At 39.0% G+C, this 19,908-nt stretch overlaps 1 protein-coding gene across 6 annotated transcripts in view; it reads left to right on the top strand.

The window, feature by feature from the left end:
• MAST4 (microtubule associated serine/threonine kinase family member 4) overlaps positions 1–19,908 on the top strand; it is a gene marked incomplete at its 5' end in the record, with an annotated part of 208,979 nt that overhangs the window by 30,254 nt on the left and 158,817 nt on the right. For 5 of the 6 annotated variants that reach the window (XM_081212591.1, XM_081212590.1, XM_081212588.1 and 2 more), the window contains 2 exons: positions 538–691; positions 6,881–7,002. In XM_081212591.1, the coding sequence (XP_081068717.1) occupies positions 538–691; positions 6,881–7,002 (276 nt within the window). Of the gene's footprint in view, positions 1–537; positions 692–6,880; positions 7,003–19,908 lie in introns of those variants that run through there. The other variant, XM_081212587.1, reaches the window with a different exon arrangement.

Raw genomic sequence — 19,908 nt, 5'->3', positions numbered from 1 at the left:
TCCACATTACACAGCCATTTATTTTGTCATCTCAATTCAAATAGGTTTTGTAGGTTTTTGATATGATGTAAACTTACTATATTTAATTGTATTTTATCTTGCCCTTTCCAAGTGCAAAAATGAGATGTGAACAATGACCAGATAGTCCTCCTTCAAATTGCTTTCAATTTCATGTGTAAGTGTGTGTGTGCGTATGGGGAACATATCGCCTGTGGGCAGATGAAGGTTTGCTAGCATTCCATCTCTCTCCTTGTTTAAATAGCTTAAGGCAATGTGGTGTTCTCTGAAGCTAGCAAGCATTCTTTTTTTTACACATACAAATGGCCTATCTTTTACAACTACCATTTTATGCTTCCTCAGTGCATGCACAATCGTGCACGTGCACATCGCCACAACCCGGAAGTGGCCGGAGTGAGCTTATACACATTCCACCAACATGTGTGGAAGCCACAAACATAATCCTCATGTAAATGGAGGTTGCCTGTATTTCAAGTTGAGAATGGATTTTAACTCCAGCATCCTTGCTTTTTTTTACAGCTTGATAGTATATTGTCACCTCCATCTATGCCATTTCGGAAATCCAGCAACCCTGAAGTTTCTTCTGGCCCCAGCAAGCCACTGAAATTTAAAAGGCAACTCAGTGAAGATGGGAGACCATTTAGAAGAGGAAGTCTTGGAGGAGCTCTGACTGGTAAGAAAAATGGCATGTCCATATAGCCAAGGATGGATATATTCCCATACATACTAAGTAGGGGAAAAAAAATGCTCTGCTATAGAAAACACGCCTGATCTTAAAAATTTATATGAACAGACACCGGTCAAGCTCAGAGTTTTGTGTACTGATTATAGACAGATGACTTAGAGAGGATAACAGAGACAGATATCGCCCTGAGTCATTTTAATGAATCTCCACGATACTGTCTCTGTAAAGTAAGATTAGCAATTACTCCTGCTCCCCACCAAAATCCATTGTACTGGTTATTGCAGCCCATTATTTAGTGAAGCCTGCATTCCTTTCTGGGTAACTTCCTGAGACCGTATGTCAGTGGTGGGTGGGACTAGAGACAAAAGTCTGCAGAGCAACGAATGTAAATTTTGCCTTTGATCAGAAGGTTAGTTTCTACACACAACTCTCTACCCCTCCCTCCCATCCAAGCAAGCAGGGAATCATTATAAGAAATCAATGACACACCCCAGCCAGGCAGAATTACTCAAGGAAAGTGCAGAGCAGGGCCAGTGAGGGGGGTGATGTGGCAAGAGTCCCAAGGGCCAGGTAGACTGTGTGGAAGGGCACATTTGGCCCCTGTCACTGATATATGCACTAGCTTCTTAGTCATAGGCGAGAAGGAATTGTATGCAGGCAAGTGAGCAGGCTGGTAGAAGAATGGCAGAACACTTCGTGTGTCATATGTACCTAGTATAGAACTGCAGCTGGCTCTTGCAAAATGATGAAGCCCTGTCCTTTTTCTGCCAGCCCCAGCAGGCTAGTAAAAAGAAAAAAGCATGTTAGTAACTTTTGTGGCCTTACATGCAAGGCTAATTTACTACCATGGTAGCTTTTGGGTTGCTCTTTTTTTTACTTACATAAAGTAGAAGTTACTCAATGGACCTTTAATTCCACTAAGAATGTACTGCTGTGGCTCCTGGGGGGTGGGTGTGTCTCAGGAATCAGAACTCCATTTCCAGTGTCAGATGCCTATAGAAGATACATGCTGAGAGTGAGCTGTGTTGTGCCACTCAGAAACCAAGCAGTGGAATCTTAAAATGTCCTGCAGAAAATGTCAACATGCCCAGCAGAAGTGACAGCTATCTATTTGGAGAGTGATGCGTATAATGTGATTTTGTGTGTGTTATAAACACCTTTTTGTTGTTGTTAGAGTAAAACTCTAGTTTCCCATGGATAACATGTTCATTTTTGCAAATTCTTTACAGTCAAAATTATCAGTTACCACAAATAGACAACTTGATCCTTCTGTACTCCACCTTTAGTTATTTCCCCTCAACTTTGTCAGTTGGAGACTTGTCCATTTTCCAATAAGTCTGTTGATGGTGGAGAAGGAAGAATTCTGCAGTCAAATTAACTATATACTTTTTCACTAGATTCTCCCTGCCACTTTCACATTCTTAGCTACTTGCCTTTCTGGAAGCTGCTATAGATCTCAAGAGAGAAGCTTGTCAATCATGTCACTTCATAAAATTATTCATGAATTCTAAATTTAAGTGTATTAGGAGACTGTCGACAATTTTTAATGTACAGCGTGGGTAGCCATTTTGCTGTTAGTTTCTGAATTACCACCATATATTTTAATAACAAATTCTCTATTTAAATTAAATATATCAACAGCAATTTATATGTTCAAACTAATTGGTTATAATTCACTGCCGAACTGAGTCAAGGCTCTTGATTTCCCTTTATTAAAATATTAAATGCAGAAAACAAAGCTGTGTGATTTATTCCTGTCATGGAGCAGGAAAACTGGTTAACTGCAAAGCTCCTTTGCTGCAGTGAATGGGTTTCATGAGCTGAAGTAACATCAAAGGGCTTTATACAATCACTTGGGCTCGGGCTTAAATTGTCAGAATTGAGAATGCTCCACAGGCTTAGTAGGCTATGCTGAAAGTGGAATTCAAGATAGAAAATAATGGCTTTCTAAATGGGCTGGAGGTGAAGAGTGCTGTGTCTAACTAGGTTCAAAGTGAACTAAAATGTGTGACTTTATTTCCTTTCTATTACTTATTACAGAGCAGTATTGCATTGTAGTAACTTAAATGTTTTTGTTCATTATGCTAAGAAGTTTTAGGATGCTGAAATTGACTTTACCTTATTTATATATAATAAATAAAAATAAAGGTGAAATGCCTTTAATTTGGTTACTATGCTGAGTAGCAATTTCAGGCAGTTATTTCAGGCAATAAAATGCAGTCTAACTAATTCTATGCTGTTTAAGTCAGTGGCTCAGTTTGTATGTAATGCTAAGCCAAACCATGGCTAAGTGTGAGTGAACGTTTATATGAATGCATGGAGCAAACATTGTGGCTGCTTCGCGTCTCCCTTCATCCTGTGCTATCCTGAGCTAAGCCATGGTTTGGTTTAGTGTTGTGTCTGAATCCGGGTTTTTGGTTTGTCTAGCCAAGAACAAACCATGAAAATACAAAACTGAGTGGTACAGAGCGAGTGATGGGGAATACCACTCCCTGACCTCCAGCTGATCCCCAGATAGCACTGGAATCCAGTATAATTAACTTTAACATTAGGTTTAGGATGGATAAATGAAAGTAGCTTTTTACACAACACATATTTAAATTATGATGTTTGCTGCAAATAAGATGTTATTTGATGACTCTATAGAAGAATTGAACAATTAGCTGTGATAGCAGAATAATGTAACAGCCGTGTTCAGAGGCAGACGCTGAATCTCATGTACTGAGAACAAGCATTCAATGCCTGTTGTGTTCATGCCCTGCTTGCAGGCTTCTGACTGGGTAGTGTGTGTTGACAGCAGGATCCTGGACTAGATAGATCCTTGGAGTGATGCAGCAGAAGAACTATTCCTGTGTTCTTGTGGTGTTGGGGCAGAGTGTTATTTTCCCCAATGCTTCTTGTTTTAACTGAAATTTGTGAAAGTTGCTTTGGTGTTTGTGTAACTCAGAGGTGGGGAACCTGTGGTTCTCTAGATGTTGCTGAGCTACAGCTCCCTTCTTCCTAGCCATTGGCTGTGCTTGCTGGGCCTGATGGGAGTTCTAGTACAGCAACATCTGGGGGCTAAAGATTCCCCAGCTTGCATTTAATTTAAGGCAGTTTCAGTACATGTGCTCTAAAATGGAAGAATAAATGCATGAAACTTGAAAAACTTTTGTTTAAGAAACAGGCCGCTTTGTCCAAAGTAGCATGCTTCTGCCACTCTCTAAGCCATTTCTGAAGAGTTTTCATTGATGGACGTTTATGGCATTAATTGTGGCTTAAGGTTCAGCTGAAACTCATTTCTTCCTTTATTACAGATCATAGTGAAATAGCAGTAGTCATTCTGAAAGAGCAAAGAATTAAAATTGTAAATGTTAACTGGGCAATTATTCCAAACTATTGAGGATATTTTAGCACCTCAATAATATGAGCTAGATAGGTTTTATTACTGTGTGGAGGAAGGGGCATGAAAGTGCTGATTTTTGTTAATGGGGGTTCTGTACAATGCAGTGGCCAAGGACAACACAATTAAGTCATCTGTACTTCTAGCTTTGATTGAATTATATCAGCTTTAATGGACAGATTGGGGGGAAATGTTTTATCTCTCTTTTAAATCTGGCAGGGAAAGAAGCATTGTCCGTTAATTTTAACCATATGCAGCTAAGTAATACACTTGACAGATGCTAATTTCCTTAAGTTGTAAGCAGCAAATGATGCATGAATTAAACAGCAACATGCTTTTTAAATGCCTGCTGGTATTCCTCCCAAACTGGATTTAAATAAAGTTTCTTGATGTAACTACAAGGAACCAAGATAACAATAATGAAGGGTTTCATAACAATGGTTTTAAAATTAATCAATTGTTTTATTTTTCTATTAAGTCTAATGGGGATGGTTGCATTAATTCTGCATACATTATTGTAAAAACAAACACTAACATTTACATATTTCTTTTTTCACCCTGCTGGCGCTGCAGCAGTTTGTACTAATAAAAGTGATGTCTTAGAGTCTTAGTTGCTAGGGTCTCTGGTGATCAGATTGAGAAGGGATTTATCCTCTTACTGCTCCTACCCTTCAAGTTAAATACAGTCATTTGAAGAAATCATTGTTTGATGCAGATTATCTTAACATTTACTTCCTGCATTACTGAACTTAAATACATAGCATGATACAGTCAAAGTTAAGTATTTCTAAGACTCATATCAATGGGAGAATTACTGTGCTTTCCTAGGCATGTCTACTCAGAGGTCAGTAGGACTTAATCCAGGTAATGGTGCATAGGATTGTAACCTTAAGCTTTTACTCTTTTTAAAAAATTAATAAAAATAATAAATCAGTAATTAAATTAATGGGCCTTTAGTTCTGGTTAGATAGTGTCTAGATTCTGTGCTATTGTGATAATAGTTCTTTTTAAAGCCATTTCCATGTCTCTGGAAAGAAAGGGGGATAATTCCCATTAGGATTCAGCAGCCAAGCATGTCTTTATGTCACAAGAACAGTTCAGTTTTAATGTTATTTTTGAAAATGTGGTGATTTACCTAGAATGTACATTTTTTCTTACAGACTTCTAGCCAACTGCCCTAATATCACATATGTGTTCATAAACATATAGGCATATGTATGCACCAGGCAATCTTCTTGTTTACTTAAAAACAGCTGCTCTATATATTTCTTTAAGTCAATCAGTTTACTTATATAATGCATTCGCCACGAATAATTGGTGGTTCACAGAAAATAAGTCTACAATAATAATACACAGGTATAATACTTATTAAATGTGAGGATTTATGAGCTGACAAGCTAGCTGAGATAAAGCTCCAGGCATTCAGCCATCTCAGTATAACGGATTTATTGCAAAACTTCAAACAGTTACAAGAGTTTCAAAAAGCACATCGATCTCTTAGGAGTCAGATGAGTCATCTGGCGTCTTTTTGTGACGTCTCCAGCAGACCCATCTCCTTAGTTCACGCCTCCTCTTACCTCTGCTCTGTGAGTGGCTGGGTCCTGGCATCGGCTCCCTCCTACCAGCTTCCTCCTCTGACGTGGAAGAGAAACTACTGATTACCGACTTGGGCTCTCTATACTTGTCTCCCTCCCCCCTCAGCTCTTTTGCAGCCTCCAATTTCCTGACATTAAAGTTATAACATGACTGCAGAAATTAACAATTCACTTAAAATATATCAAAGTGAACATAAAACTTACCAGCAGATCAGTTAGCAATATTCAATACATTCACATCCCAAGGTAGTCCAAATCTGATGGTGTTACCATAAATACATTAATAAAGAAACATGTTGTAATAATAATAGATCTCTAAGTGATTTACAGTAGATTAAAACAGAAGAGCAACCCCTCTTTTGTATGTAGACCCAACAGGATCAGTGTTTACTTTTGAAGGCTCCGAGGGCTAGAAGATGAAGTAAAGTAAGTAGAACCCCCCCAATGGTCAATATTGAGTCTTTCGCCCCTCACAGCACTTCTCCGGAAACAGCTTCTTGATGAAGGCTCCTTGTGCCAGAGTCTGGGGACTCAGCTACATTAGTCAAAAAAACATGTTTTGAATTTGTTATAAACATGCAACATCAGATGGCGCCAGAGAGCAAAAGCGATTTTTACATCGCTCCAGCCCCCTTTTGTTATAACAATTTAATTTCTGACTTATTTATGGTGGTGGTGGGGGGGTTTCTGTGTGTATATCTACCCTGGGTAAGAAATGTACTAGATAGGTCCCAAATGAGTAAAGCAAGTCTTTTTTTCTAAAAAGGCAAGAAACAGGAGAAAGGAAGTAAGTAGAGAGAAAGAACACCCAAGGGATCAAAATTAATTCTTAGTGCAAGTTAAAAAAAGAGAAGGCATTAGGAACAATGGGTCAAATCATAAATAAACTAAAAATTCCTCCTATTCACAAGTCTCTCATTTCTTCTTTTGTTCATCAGTTACTTAATTCTCAGAATGGGATAAGTTTGTATTTATATTTGTATTTGCACAGTAAGATTTATTACCTGGAGTATGTGCATATATCTAAGGCTAGCTGAGTATCTATTTCAGAAGCTTATGAGGAGCATTCGAGGTTTAAATCTTGCTAAGTCAGACCAAATTTGTCCATTTACAGTGAGTTGCATGGACTAATATTGCAGACCATTAACTGTGCAAGAGGCTGTGTACTGACAACTTTTTTTCCACCTAAACTTTTGACAGGTAGGTACTTGCTGCCAAATGCTGTTACACAACAGTCATGGCAAACTGGAGAAACTTCCAATCTTGTCCGAATGCGCAGTCAAGCTCTTGGGCAGTCAGCACCTTCTCTGACAGCTAGCTTGGTGAGTTATATTTTCAAATATTTGTTTATTCAAGAAACTAATGTTTATGTAACATTGCTGCAAGGAGTTTATTTGCACTACAGTCAAATAATCCAAAATTGTTTTCAAAAGATACAGTAATTCAGGGCCTTTCACATAACTGTTGTCGGTTACTGTATATAATAGTACTAAACATGTACAGTTTATCTGAATTATGTTTACTGAGGGAGCTGTAATTTTGAATTGCCTTACTTGCTTTCCTATAAAACCTCAGCTGGGAGCACATTTTAGTATAGTTTTTCCATTTAAGTAGTCTATTTAAGAAAAAGAAGCAGTCACATTTTTTTAATAATACACTAGTTTCAAATACTGGGGTGTGTTTGTTTTTTTAAAAAGACATTCTATTATTTTGTTCTATTATGTGCATGCAAGTAGCTTACTAAAGGAATGTGTATATTGGTGTGTGTATTTGAAGCTCATCACGATAATGAGTAAAACATAGATTGGCATACTGTGTAGGACTTTTTAAATTGAGTGATGGAGCTTCAGGTTGCAGCTAGTACTAAATCTCTAAGTTAGAGGAATGTTAACAATAGAATCAACTTTTGCACCACCACTATTTTATAGGGGGAGGGGGATATGTTTTTGAAAGTCATCTTGCAGGTCAATGGAACGGTAAGGCTGTCCTCAAAAAGTATTCAGTCTTGGTGTGGCCCTGAAGACTATTTTAATCTTAGTGTTAATTTTTTCACCCCACCTCTCCAAAACCAAAGGAGAAGCTTGGGCCTGACACTTCATTATAGATAATAAGAAAGTACTAAGTACTTGTGCTTATTTCAAAATATATATTTAAACTGATAGATATATTTAGTTATGAAAGGATGGAGATGGAATAGTTACTCAATGGAATCAGATTTGGAGACAGGTAGATAAAATCTCATCCAGTCTGCCAGTTGGGGATGCATAATATAACTTATTACTGAGGTGGTATCTAACACCTGCAAGGTTAAATGAAATCCACCAAGTTAATGGCTCTGAATGTTGGGAATGTTTTGTGGGAAATGTCCATTTATAACATAATGTGATGGAAATGCCCAATTGTCACAAATTATTGGTGGCAAATAACTCAAAATATCTCAGATATAATAGAGCATATATTGAGACCTAGCCCCGTGTAGGTCTCTGAAATCACTTGTCAGTATTGCCAAAATCATATGGGCAAGAAAATGGAAATGCCAGCAGGCCCCAACAGAGTGGGGATGCTGATGAAATGTACAGAATTGCCTATAATGGACAAGCTGACAGAGCTAGTCATAATAATAATAATAATAATAATAATAATAATAATAATAATAATAATAATAATAATAATAATTAATAAAAGGAAGGTAGGCAGGCTAAGAATGCTGACTTTGCTGAAAGATAGAACTTTTTTGTTGAGTTCAGGAATGTGCACTATAAATGTAGGATTGAAAATATTTTAGCGTATGTAATTATGTATGAGAAAACATGGGGATAGTGAGCTTTATGTGTAAAACATCACATTAAAAAACTTCATACACTTAGAACTATAGCATCAAGTAGTATCTGAAGCAAAACATTGCAATGTGGAGTGTTCAGTCAAGTAACAAATAAGAAAATAAAACAGCCAGGTTGGACCACACCAAAGACCTTTCTAGTCTAGCACTCTATTCCCACAGTGAGTACAGGAAAACCGCAAAAAGACATGAACATAACATTTCTTTCTACACTCAAATTCTAGTCCCTTCACACATGTACAGAGTGTTTCAGTATGAAAGGTATGGAAATGAAACATATAGCAATATTTTTGTCCATTTTCATGGTACAGAGTCTGAGGTAGTAGAGAATGAGTTTATAAAGTCTACACACTTATAAAGAAGTACCATAGATTCTAATTTCAATTTTTAGATGTGACTTCTCTTGAAACATGGAATTGTGGTTGTTCTATTAAATAATGGCTTTTCATGTAATGATGGTATGCAGCATTGGAAGTTATCTAAATTAACATACCCTTCAATTTTTCTGCATTACATTTTAACGCTGATACTTGACCAGTGATGTGCTGTTTTGCTTCACTCAGTCAGCATTTTCTAAATAAATGCTGCTTATTTGACCTTATTACATATTTGCTGTTGGAAAAGAGCAGAACATTCATTTCTGAAATATTCCTCTCTTGCTTTGTAGAAGAATTCCTCTGTACTCTGTTATTTCCACAGCTGAAAATAACTGTATGGAAAGGAATGGCCTTTCTTCCTGGGGAGTTTGCTGTATTTGTTTAGGAGAGAACAAATAACAAACACTTAATTGAAAATGATAACTCCTACTAAATTGTCATATGCCTTTTGTAAAAATGGTTTCAGATATAATTATGTTAATTAGATTATAACTTGGTATTTGTATGTATTTCAAGAGTACTTCAGTACTATTTTATGCTTTACTTCCTCAAATAAAATGGTTCAATTGCCTACCTGAGAGGTTATAAAATACCTTATGTACATAATGCAAGAATAAACAAGTGCGCCTTCAGAAGCATTAATTGGAAATATATTTGAATGTCAAATATAGTGCTGGCTTGCTTTTTAGCAGTAATGTTGAAATCACTGTTCTGTTAAAATGGGTTGTTTAAGAGTATTGAAGTGGGTCAAAGAGCTTCCTGATAACTGAGCAACACTAATTGAGAGGGCTGGCCCACCCATGAGGCAGATGGCAGATTACTGGATGGCTCTTAGATCCCCCCCCCTCCATCTTCCCCAGGACTAGAGAAGCAGGGGATATGGCAAGCCAGGTAAAAGCTTTAAAGCCACTGACTAATGTGGCTGACTAATGGGATGTCAGGGACCAACTGGACACTGAGGAGAGTTGGCTGGAAGCAAGGTAGCAAGCAGGACAACTCTACTTCTTTGTGCAAGACAGAAAAGGCTCAGGACAAGGGAGAGGTCATGAAGTGGACAGGCAACAGGAAATTCACAGGCAAGCAATGGAGATACTTCACGGAATGCTCTTCCTGCTCACTGCCTCAGTTGCACATTTTTTGATCCATACCCCAGAGAGACCGCTCTGCTTCTCCACTCTTCTCCCTAAAATAAGATTTTCTCAGCCCACAAAAGAGCATTAAAAAGAATGAACAAATCATGGCTATGCCCAAGTTAAATGCCTTGCCATAAAGGTTTTCATGGGAGGGAGGGGTGCAACCCCCCGATAGCTCTTTTTCCTCCCATCACTGGCAGAAGCTGTTGTGTCCGTCACGTATGTATGGCCAGAGTTAAAAACTGACCTGTATCAGGCTTTAAAGTTATTACTCTGGCCTTTTTTCATATTCTATTTTGTGAGCACCTCTGTGTTCTTGGGATGTGGCAGGCAAAATAACTGAATGTATACCTGCTGTTCTCAGAGTCACTGTGAGCTTATGTATGCTTATTCATGTGTTTCATATAAAGCAGAATGGAAGGGTGTAAATTTTATAAATAAATAGGTGCAAATGTGCGCCCTTCCCTCGAAGCATATCCTGTTCTATCCCTCCTAGCAAGGAAGGGCACAGACTTTGCAAAGTCCTTTAATACTGGAGTCAGATGCAAAATTTCATTAGAAGGTTAGCTCTTCTGGTTAAAGTTCATGCTGATTTGGTCTGGTAGAAGCTTTCTGACTCAGTTTTTTATATTTTATTTCACAAGGAGTAGTGCCAGTTGTGGCACAGTCTTGGGGAAAGACTGTTGCTTTTCTTGTCTGTTAATATCTAGAGTCCCCATGACCTCAAGAGGGCTTTAAAAGCATACATCTTCAAACTATCTAAAAATAGTATATTCTTCCCAAAAGCAACCTTCGGGGTCATGCTCCTGCCTGGCAGGCGAGCAAGAAATAAAGGCAAGTAATAAATAAAAGAATTTTTGGGGGATTTTCTTTGCTTTCTGCCACTTGAGGGGGAAGAAGACAAAGAACTTGGAAGGATTAAACAACCATATTAAAATGTGGTATAAGAAATGTAAAGTAATACTGGATCACAGAAGTAACATAGTCTCTAGGGGAAGCGCCCACTGCCCTTTTTGTATCTCTAGTCTCAAGCATTAGTTAAAAAGCATTAATTAAAAGTAGCTAGCTGTAACTTCCCCATCTGAAGGAATCAGGAATAATGGATAAATAAAAGTATAAAACAATGGACATGGTGGCAATGGTAAGACCCTCCACAGTAAATAAGCTTTTCCATATTTTAATATATTACAGCAGAGGCTTAAAACACTACATCAACTTTGTTACCTGAAAAAAACCTAGAAAAAGCCAAAAGAATGTCTCTCAGTTCACCACCATTCCTATATCTGATATTCAAGCATGGTTTCCAGTTGTTTTATACTACCCATGCACAAGAGTGAGGTATCATCAGGCTTGAGGAGTTCTGTAGTTTGCAGAAATAAATAAAAATCTGTAAAAGGAGGTCCCAAAAAACATGCTCAGTAGTGATGGAATACTAACTGTTGGGGATAATGGGAAAACTGGATTGGTGCAGGAATGGAATATACCAGAGGAGAGTATGCCTGATTGACCACAAAAGGGAACAGAACCATTCCAAACTGGAAAATTTCATGCAGATCTTCATTTTCTAACTGCCTTACAGATTCTTACACCTGCCATTCCAGATTGGAACTGAAATAGAAAACTAGAAACTTCCGACATTTTAAAGTTTGTAGAAGGTTACTCCTTCACAAAATGAATGTTGAGATTTCATTGACTAAGAAAAATAAGTTTTTTTAAAGGAAATAATTTTATATGTAAGATGCTACATTATTGAAATAAAGATTTTATATTAGTTTTCATACTGGTTTCCATCAATCTGGTGTATGCAAAGCAATGAGTGTTGGCCTGTGAGATGGGTGAGGTGATTTTTGCAATGGATTTAGCAGACTGCTTTGAAAGTACGAATGTAGTAGTTTGTGCAAGTGATGTCCACTAGGTGGCACAAGAGCCGTGTGCAGTCTATATCATATGTGCTGTAACTAATATGTACCCTGTCCTTCCCTTTTGTTTTCAATGTTCATTTGTTATAGTCAAACTCAACTGCCAATCAAGATACAATGACTACACAGGTGCAACAGCTCTTATTTCAAAATGCATATAAAAGCTACCCATACTGGGATTCTGAAAATAGATAAACTGACTCCGCTCACCCTTGCATACAAATATGATAACTAAAGATTTGCTCTTATTTGTCTAGATGTACTGTGAAATTAAAATAGTGCTGGACTTTTAAGACATCTGTTGTTGAAATTCAGCTTGTAGATTTAAATGCATTTGGCTAAATGAGAAGCAGGGTTCTTACGCACTCAGTTCATGTTTTTATCCTTTTTCATTATTGACTTCTGATTACTCTTTATTATGAAATGTACTTCAAAGAAAGCATGTTGTTTATGTTGGGATTTATCCTCCCAAGCAACAGGAAGTGGACCACTTAACCTTAGCTTTCTGATGAAGAGGTAGTGTTTTGCTTGCTCTTCAGAGAGTGAGCTCTAAAGGGCAAACAAGATGGGGGAGGAATATCTGCCTGTGCTTTAGAGATGAGGCATTACACTTACTTCTGTAAAACAAGAAAATCCTTAATAAAATATTAGGAGGGGGGGGAAAAACAACAGAGATGAGCAAGCAGAGGGAATCCTCTATCTTGGATCTTGGCACTAAGCTAAAGCTCTCTGCCTGCTCTTTCAATAAGGTAGCATTTCCACCCACAGTCACCCCAGTACTGGAGTGGGAGTGGTGAGAAATGCTGCCTTTTACTTTGCTGTTGGGGAAAACAGCCTGGTGAACAAAATTGGACTCAAGATTGGCCTGCAGGCTGCTGGCTTCCCATGTCTGCTGCAATGCTACAATCCATTGAAGCAGACGGAAGTGCCTAGTGGAGAAAGGGAATAAGAGTGTATTTATAATCTGCACACAGTTCCCACTCATTGCTACAGTGCACAGGCAGTCTCTGTATTGTTAAGTCAACTGTTACAGTTGATGAAACCTTTTACTTTCTAATGTATGATATGATGTTGGTTAACTTTGCAGAATTCCAGGCAGTGTGGAATGTTTCTTCCTTCCTCCTTGTCCCCAGGTTTTGATTAGGTAACTGGAAATACAGTGGTGCCTCGCAAGACGAAAAGAATCCCTTCTGTGATTCTCTTCGTCTAGCGGTTTTTTCTTCTTGCGAAGCAAGCCCATTGACGGATTAGCGGATTAGTGCTATTAGCGGCTTTTAGCGGCTTTTAGCGGCTTCTCGGCTTCTCGGATCAGCTGATAAGCGGCTTAGCGGCTTAGAAAAAGGGGGGGGAGGAAAAAAAAACCGCAGGAACTCGCAATACATTTTCGTCTTGCGAAGCAAGCCCATAGGAGATTCGTTTTGCACCTCCAAAATGGAAAACTCTTTCGTCTAGTGAGTTTTCCGTCTTGCGAGGCATTCGTCTTGCGGGGCACCACTGTAATAATAATGATGATGATGATGATGATGATGATGATGATGAAGAAGAAGAATACCAAATGCGTGCTCAAATTGTGCTCCATTTCAAAAGGAAAATATATTTCAGGAGCAGTTCAGACATTTTAGATAAGATACTACTAAAATATCTTGTTCCTACTGATAAGGGAAGAAAATGAATTGTACTTCCTAATAAAACAAATTTGCAAATACTTGGTGCATGTGGAGCCAAAGTAGAACATCTTTCTGTTTGATTGATGAGGTGATATGTATGGAGACAGTTTGGTATATATCAAAAGTATACTAGGATGTTTTTGTTAAGCTGTCCAAACTCATAGCTTAACATTTATGATTTTCTTTTTGAAATGTAAATTTTCAGTACCCTAATTTCTGCTATTCTTAACTGTATCAGGTTGTGATGGGCAATATGACAAAAATAATAAGTCCAGGAAGATAGTCAACCCTCTAGTTGACAGGAAGAGATTATGATGCTTTCAGACCTAAACTGTATATATTATAAAGCCCTATAACCAAAACAGTAAACTTTAAATGGCAGCATAGATCATATTGCTCACATTTATCTCTTCTTTACTTGATGATAAATATGTTCATTTAAAAGCATATTTTTAAATTTAAAGTGGGTGTCGTAGTAGAGGGCGGGAACTTTTTAAAAAACTGATTCAAATTTGCTGTTCAAGGGCAGTCATCACTTAAATTTTAAGCCATTCTTTAGTTGCTGATTTTCAAAAAAGGCACACACACACAATTGTATAGAAGCAGTGACTTAAAAGTGGCCATGGAATCTTATAGGAGCTTTGTTGCTGCTGACTGGTATTGGGGGTGATGTGACACAAGCAACAGCTAGCAAATCTCTATCTTAATCAACAGGTGCATTGTGGACAGCTGTCTGCAGCCCTGGAGCATTTAGTCATAGTGATAAAGCCTTTTGTGGCATTTCTGATTCATGATAAACCATGAGATGGTGACCGATTAAATAAAAAGCTAGAATTTAAATTGCTGGAGGTCACTACAACAGAAATTAAACTTGGTGAAGGAGGATCTGGAAGAAGGGAAGTAGTAAGAGAAATTATCCAATAGAATATTGTCTTCCTAAGTGTCACTATCAAGCAGAAAGATGCTGTTTCTAATGTATTATAGTCTATTATGTTGTTTTTAGTGTATGAGGAAACATAGGAGTACTGTTATTATAGAGTGGTATAATAATTTGAATTATTGGTAATGAAATGTATTTGTCCTGTTTTTTCTTAGTTATGCTACACAGTAACATTAAATACGTAGCTAGCAACTGTGTCTGGAATTTTATAGGAGTGCTTATGGGGGTGGGGGAGAGATCATTGGCACTACAACACATAGCAAGGAAAGGTTTAACTCTCTCCTTACCAACTGCCCACTACCTGGTATCTATGAGACTTAGAAAAAAACCTTTCCATTGATGTTCCTCTAACATTTTAAGACGTCTTGCCTGAGGTTCTGCCAACACCTGGTACCAGCACTCTACTTATCCATCAGACAAAATATTTGAATAGTGTGTGCAGTCTTTGGCAAATCTTACCCCTGATTTTATATGATACAATGCACTAAAGCATTATTCAGCTGGGTAGTCATGAGGATCCCAGCCCGTGAACACATATTTCTGCTGGGAGATTTTAATGCCAGAATTGGGGATGCTCATCACACGTGGAACAAATTCTAAGGCCACTTTGGTATTAGCAGCATGAACAAGAACAGACAAAGGCTGCTTTTACTGTGCTCATATCAAGGCCTCTGCATCATGATCACGTTATTCTCTACCAAGGCAAAGCACTGAGTGTCCCAGAGACATTCAAGGTTGGGCCACTGGCACCAGCTGGACTTGATTGTCACGCCTTTACTGAACTGTGTTCCTATCACATAGAGCTACCACAGTGCCGACTGCAACATGGATCGCTCCCTGGTGGTGAGCAAGATCCTTCTCCAGCCAAAGAGGATGCATAGTGCAAAGCAGAAAGTGTGGCCTCAACCTGAGTTTTGTGAGAGCTCTACTGAACTGCCCCAGAGACAGTGTTGAAGCAAGGTGGAACTACATCAAAAAGGCAACCTACAACACAGCTATGCCCTCTTTTGGCAAAAGAGAGCAGCAGATACTGGACTGGTTTGAGGTCAGCATTAAGGACATGGAGCCTGTTGTCACTACAAAGCATGAGGCTCTTGTGAACTACAAGTGTACACCCTGCGAGAAGACGCTTGTGGCACTGAGTAAGGCAAGGAGTGATGTCCAGTGGATTGCCAGACGATGTGCCAATGGCTACTGGTAAAAGCTGTGCCAGAGGATTGAACTTGCTGCTGACAGAGGTAACACTCGCAAAATGTATGGAAGGTGTGAAGAAAGCCTTTGGACCAAAAGGCAAGGAAACTGCACTACTGAAAACCTTGTCTGGAGAGAATCATCACGGACTGCAGCAAGCAGATGAAACGATGGGCAGAGCACCATCAAGAACTGTACTCGCAGGAAAACGTGGTCTCTGACACAGCAATTGACAGCATCCAGACACAGCTTGTCTTGGAAGAGCTGGATGTTCCTTCCTCCACTGATGAGCTGAAGAATGTCATCAGCTCAGACATGTGATAAAGCATCAGGACAGGACGCAATCCCAACTGAAGTGCTGAAAGCCAGCCTCCATTGCTCCCTCATAACACACCTCCATAGCCTTCTCTTGCAGTGTTGGGAAACAGAACATGTGCCACCAGACATGCGAAACTCCAGCATTGTTCCAAGAACAAAGGTGACCACTATGACTGTAATGACTACTGTGGAATCGCCCTGCTGAGTGCTGTGGAGAAAGTCTTAGCCCATGTAGTTCTCAACAGATTGCAGTCACTCACTGACAGGGTCTATCCCAAGTCACAATGCGGTGCAGGAATGGAATACTTTTCATAACTGTAGGAAGCAAAATTGTACAATTACACTACCCATGGTAAAGTTTACTAATTATTTAAGAGTCAAAAGCAGAAATGTAATATATTGAGACAGAGGTGAATAGTGCTTACTGAATTCTGGTGTAACGAAGCACATACTTCACATGATCCAAAATTTTTATTTGAGATGGTATTCTATTTAGTTTGTTATTACTGTAGTTTTTTCATTTTTTCATAATTTTCTTTGTAAATATTTGTGGTTTTACAAAACTGACTAAAAATTACATTTACCAATTAAAAATTCACATCCTTGATTATAGCCCAAGGAGCATTCGTGGGAAGAAGGCTACAAACTCACATGCAAGCTCTGGAACTGGCTATTGTGTAAAATGTGGCAGTTAGCACTGGGATATTGTTACTCTGATACTGAAACAACTGCACTGGCTGCCAGTTGTCTTCTAGGCTCAATTAAGTGTGTTGGTTTTAGCATTTTAAAGCGCTTGGGGACCACATGTCTCATTATGAACTTGTGTGTCTATTAAGAATTATTTATAATGATATTTCTGTTGCTTGATGGACATCTGATTCTAGTATCTGACAGTTTGCGTATGTTATATCTGAAAAAAATAGTCAAATTCCACTTACAACATTCAACAAATTGACACAACAAACTTTCCAAATCTAAGACTAGCATCCCACACCTGGTCAAAATACACAAATATGTAGCAAAGACAGTCATTTTATCTTACTGGTTCTTCAATATCTATATTATTGCCCAGAGCCATTCTTTCAACACTTTATTTTGTCTCACAAGTTTTTGCCTCCAGCATGTAATATAATTTTTTATGTATGTGTGCCTGCTTCTCAAAGTGATGCTTTCTGACAGGAAATCAATATTTTTTCAAGCTAGATTTGAGGGTGCGATTGTCATAATCCTCCTCGTAGACTTTGTTAATGGCTAAATACTAGCCTGTATTTTTATCTTTCACATTGGCCTTTGGTAAGAAATGTACCTTTCACCTCTACTGCAAAAATGTCCCTCTTCATTCCTCACTTCGCAAATGTTTGCAGAGATTTTGAAAAAGGAGTGCTGGAACCAAGAATTTAAAATGCCAGTAGTTGTTTTAGAGAGATGGGTGCTACTTAATAACCTCCATAGAAAGGGGAAAATAACAGGTTCAGTTTCAATTTATTTCCGTATGCACTTATACCCCATCTGTTTGTTGAGGAAGCCTTACAAATAGGCCTGCATTGATGTCACCATCACAAGATCTAGTTCTCAACTGCTACAGACTGAATTTGGGTGCCAGAGCACTGAAGTGGAGGGAATTAACTTCAGTCTACCTTTTTCATCAATAAAGCTCTCTGGAAATTGAAAACTAGTAAATGGGGGAGAGAGGTTCTAGCTTAGTCCTTTGCTTAGACTTTTGCCTTCTGAACTGGTTTCCTATTTTAGGTAGATGTGTCTCAGAAATGTGATTTCCCTTCCTTCAATATTTCTGGGTAGCCTGTCATCTCACTATCATGCCTCTGTAAACAAAGCCGGAGAGACAGTATTTTTGACAATAGACCTCATGCTTTGTAAACTAGCAAATAAAGGATAGTTATTTATTTGGCAGAAATTTAATCATTAAAAATAATAACTGAATAGCACTTGGCATACATATTGTAGAAAGAATGGTATAAATAAAGCATACAGAATATAACAAAAAAAAAAAGCAAATCCTTCAAACACAGGAACTGTGATAGAATACATTACCACAAAAAAAGCAAAAAAATACAACTATCTGTTCTTATTAATGTCCTGGCTTCTACTGGAGGTAGAACTTGAACAAAGGCTGTGGTATTTCCCTTTAGCCAGTAGGGATGGTAGGTTGGGTTAGGCTCTACCTTCTGGCGAAAGCAGGCCTCTCCCATGATGCTCTACTTTACAAAGACATTGATTGAACAAGAGACGTGCCTCCTGTGATCCTGTTATGAGTGGACACAACTTAGTGCAGCAAGCGGGACTGTTCCCTGGGCTGGGCAAGAAAATGGGCACTCTTCTGGGAAGGTTGTGTCTTCATTTCATATTTTTATGGGCCTGGTGAATTGACTGCCACGATTGTGGGAGAAAAGGGGAGACCGCATGTGGAGGGGTTCTTAGATGAAAGCTCCATTTGCACCCAATGCATGTCTGGGAAAACTAAGCCCACCCTCCTCTCTGGAGCAGTACAACACCATTTTGCTCAGCTTTACAAAAATGCATTGCTGGGAATTTTAATCCTTACATAGGCTTTAGGATAGTTTTCTTTCAACCTGGTCCCTTCCAGAATTTTGGATGACAATTCCCATTTGTCATGAACATTAGCCATGTTGGGACTGAAGAGAATTGTAATCCAAAAAGCATAGATATTAAAACTGAGTATTGTAAAGTGGCCCAGCAGGGCAGATAATTAAGAGCCAGAAGCCCCGAATAAATTCTGCTGAGGAAAGATGTAGAGCAGGGTTTCCCAAGCTCTAGAGTAAGCCAAGAAAAAGGGATCTGAGGGATAGACCGTAAGTGAAAGAGGAGATTGAGGAAGGTCATTTGGAAAATGATGATCCAAGGCAAGAAGAAGCAAATGGAGGATGTGGTCAAACTGGGCCTCTCCAGATATTTTTGGACTCCATCTCTCATGAGCTTCCTCCAGCATTTCCCGTGATCAGGGATAATAGGAGTTTAGCAACTTTTTTTAGCATCGCAGGTTAGCAGTAAGGAAAAGGTGCTTGCACTGCTTAAGGTTCAGAATGCTTGTACAGTGTAGGCTGTGGGAAGACAGGAGGACTAGGGAAACTGCTCAAGATGCTTGGTAAAGTGACAGATTGAAAAACAGGAAAGCAGTAGGGGATAAATGGAGATGAGTAATGGAGAAGCCATACTGATTTTGGCCAACCTACAATATCTTTGGCTACAGACTTCTAGAAAGAATATAAGGTAGCAGTTCGGTAACCTCTTCCAAAAGTTGCATTAGATATATAAAATTGATTGTGTTAGATACTGTCACAGGTTTTTCTGTGAATGAGAGGTACATGTTAGAACCCATCAGGGGACCTTCCAGGGCAGTATGCAGGTGGCCCGGGAAGCTGCAGGTAGAAGGGAGAATTGAAATTGTGGATGGACATGTTTAGATCCAATCCCTAATGTGGATACGAACGGGATCCGTTCCGGAGCCCTGTTTGCATCCTGAAGTAAATGTAAGATGCGATGGCGCGTCTGCTCATCGCGTTTTGCCGCTTCCGCGCAGGTGTGTGACGTCATTTTGAGCATCTGTGTGAGCGGCGAAACCCAGAAGTAACGTGCTCTGTTACTTCTGGGTTGCCGCGGAGCTCAACCCGAAAATATTCATCCCGAAGCTACTTCAACCCGAGGTACGACTGTAATTAAGGGATGCGGGTGGCGCTGTGGGTTAAACTACAGAGCCTGGGACTTGCCGATCAGAAGGTTGGCGGTTCGAATCCCTGCAACGGGATGAGCTCCTGTTGCTTGGTCCCTTCTCCTGCCAACCTAGCAGTTCGAAAGCACGTCAAAG

Source organism: Podarcis bocagei (assembly GCF_964188305.1).
Source record: "Podarcis bocagei genome assembly, chromosome: 11".
In the NCBI taxonomy this organism is placed as follows: domain Eukaryota; kingdom Metazoa; phylum Chordata; class Lepidosauria; order Squamata; family Lacertidae; genus Podarcis; species Podarcis bocagei.
The sequence above is the reverse complement of the archived record's forward strand: the minus strand, read 5'-3'. Positions and strand labels throughout refer to the sequence as shown.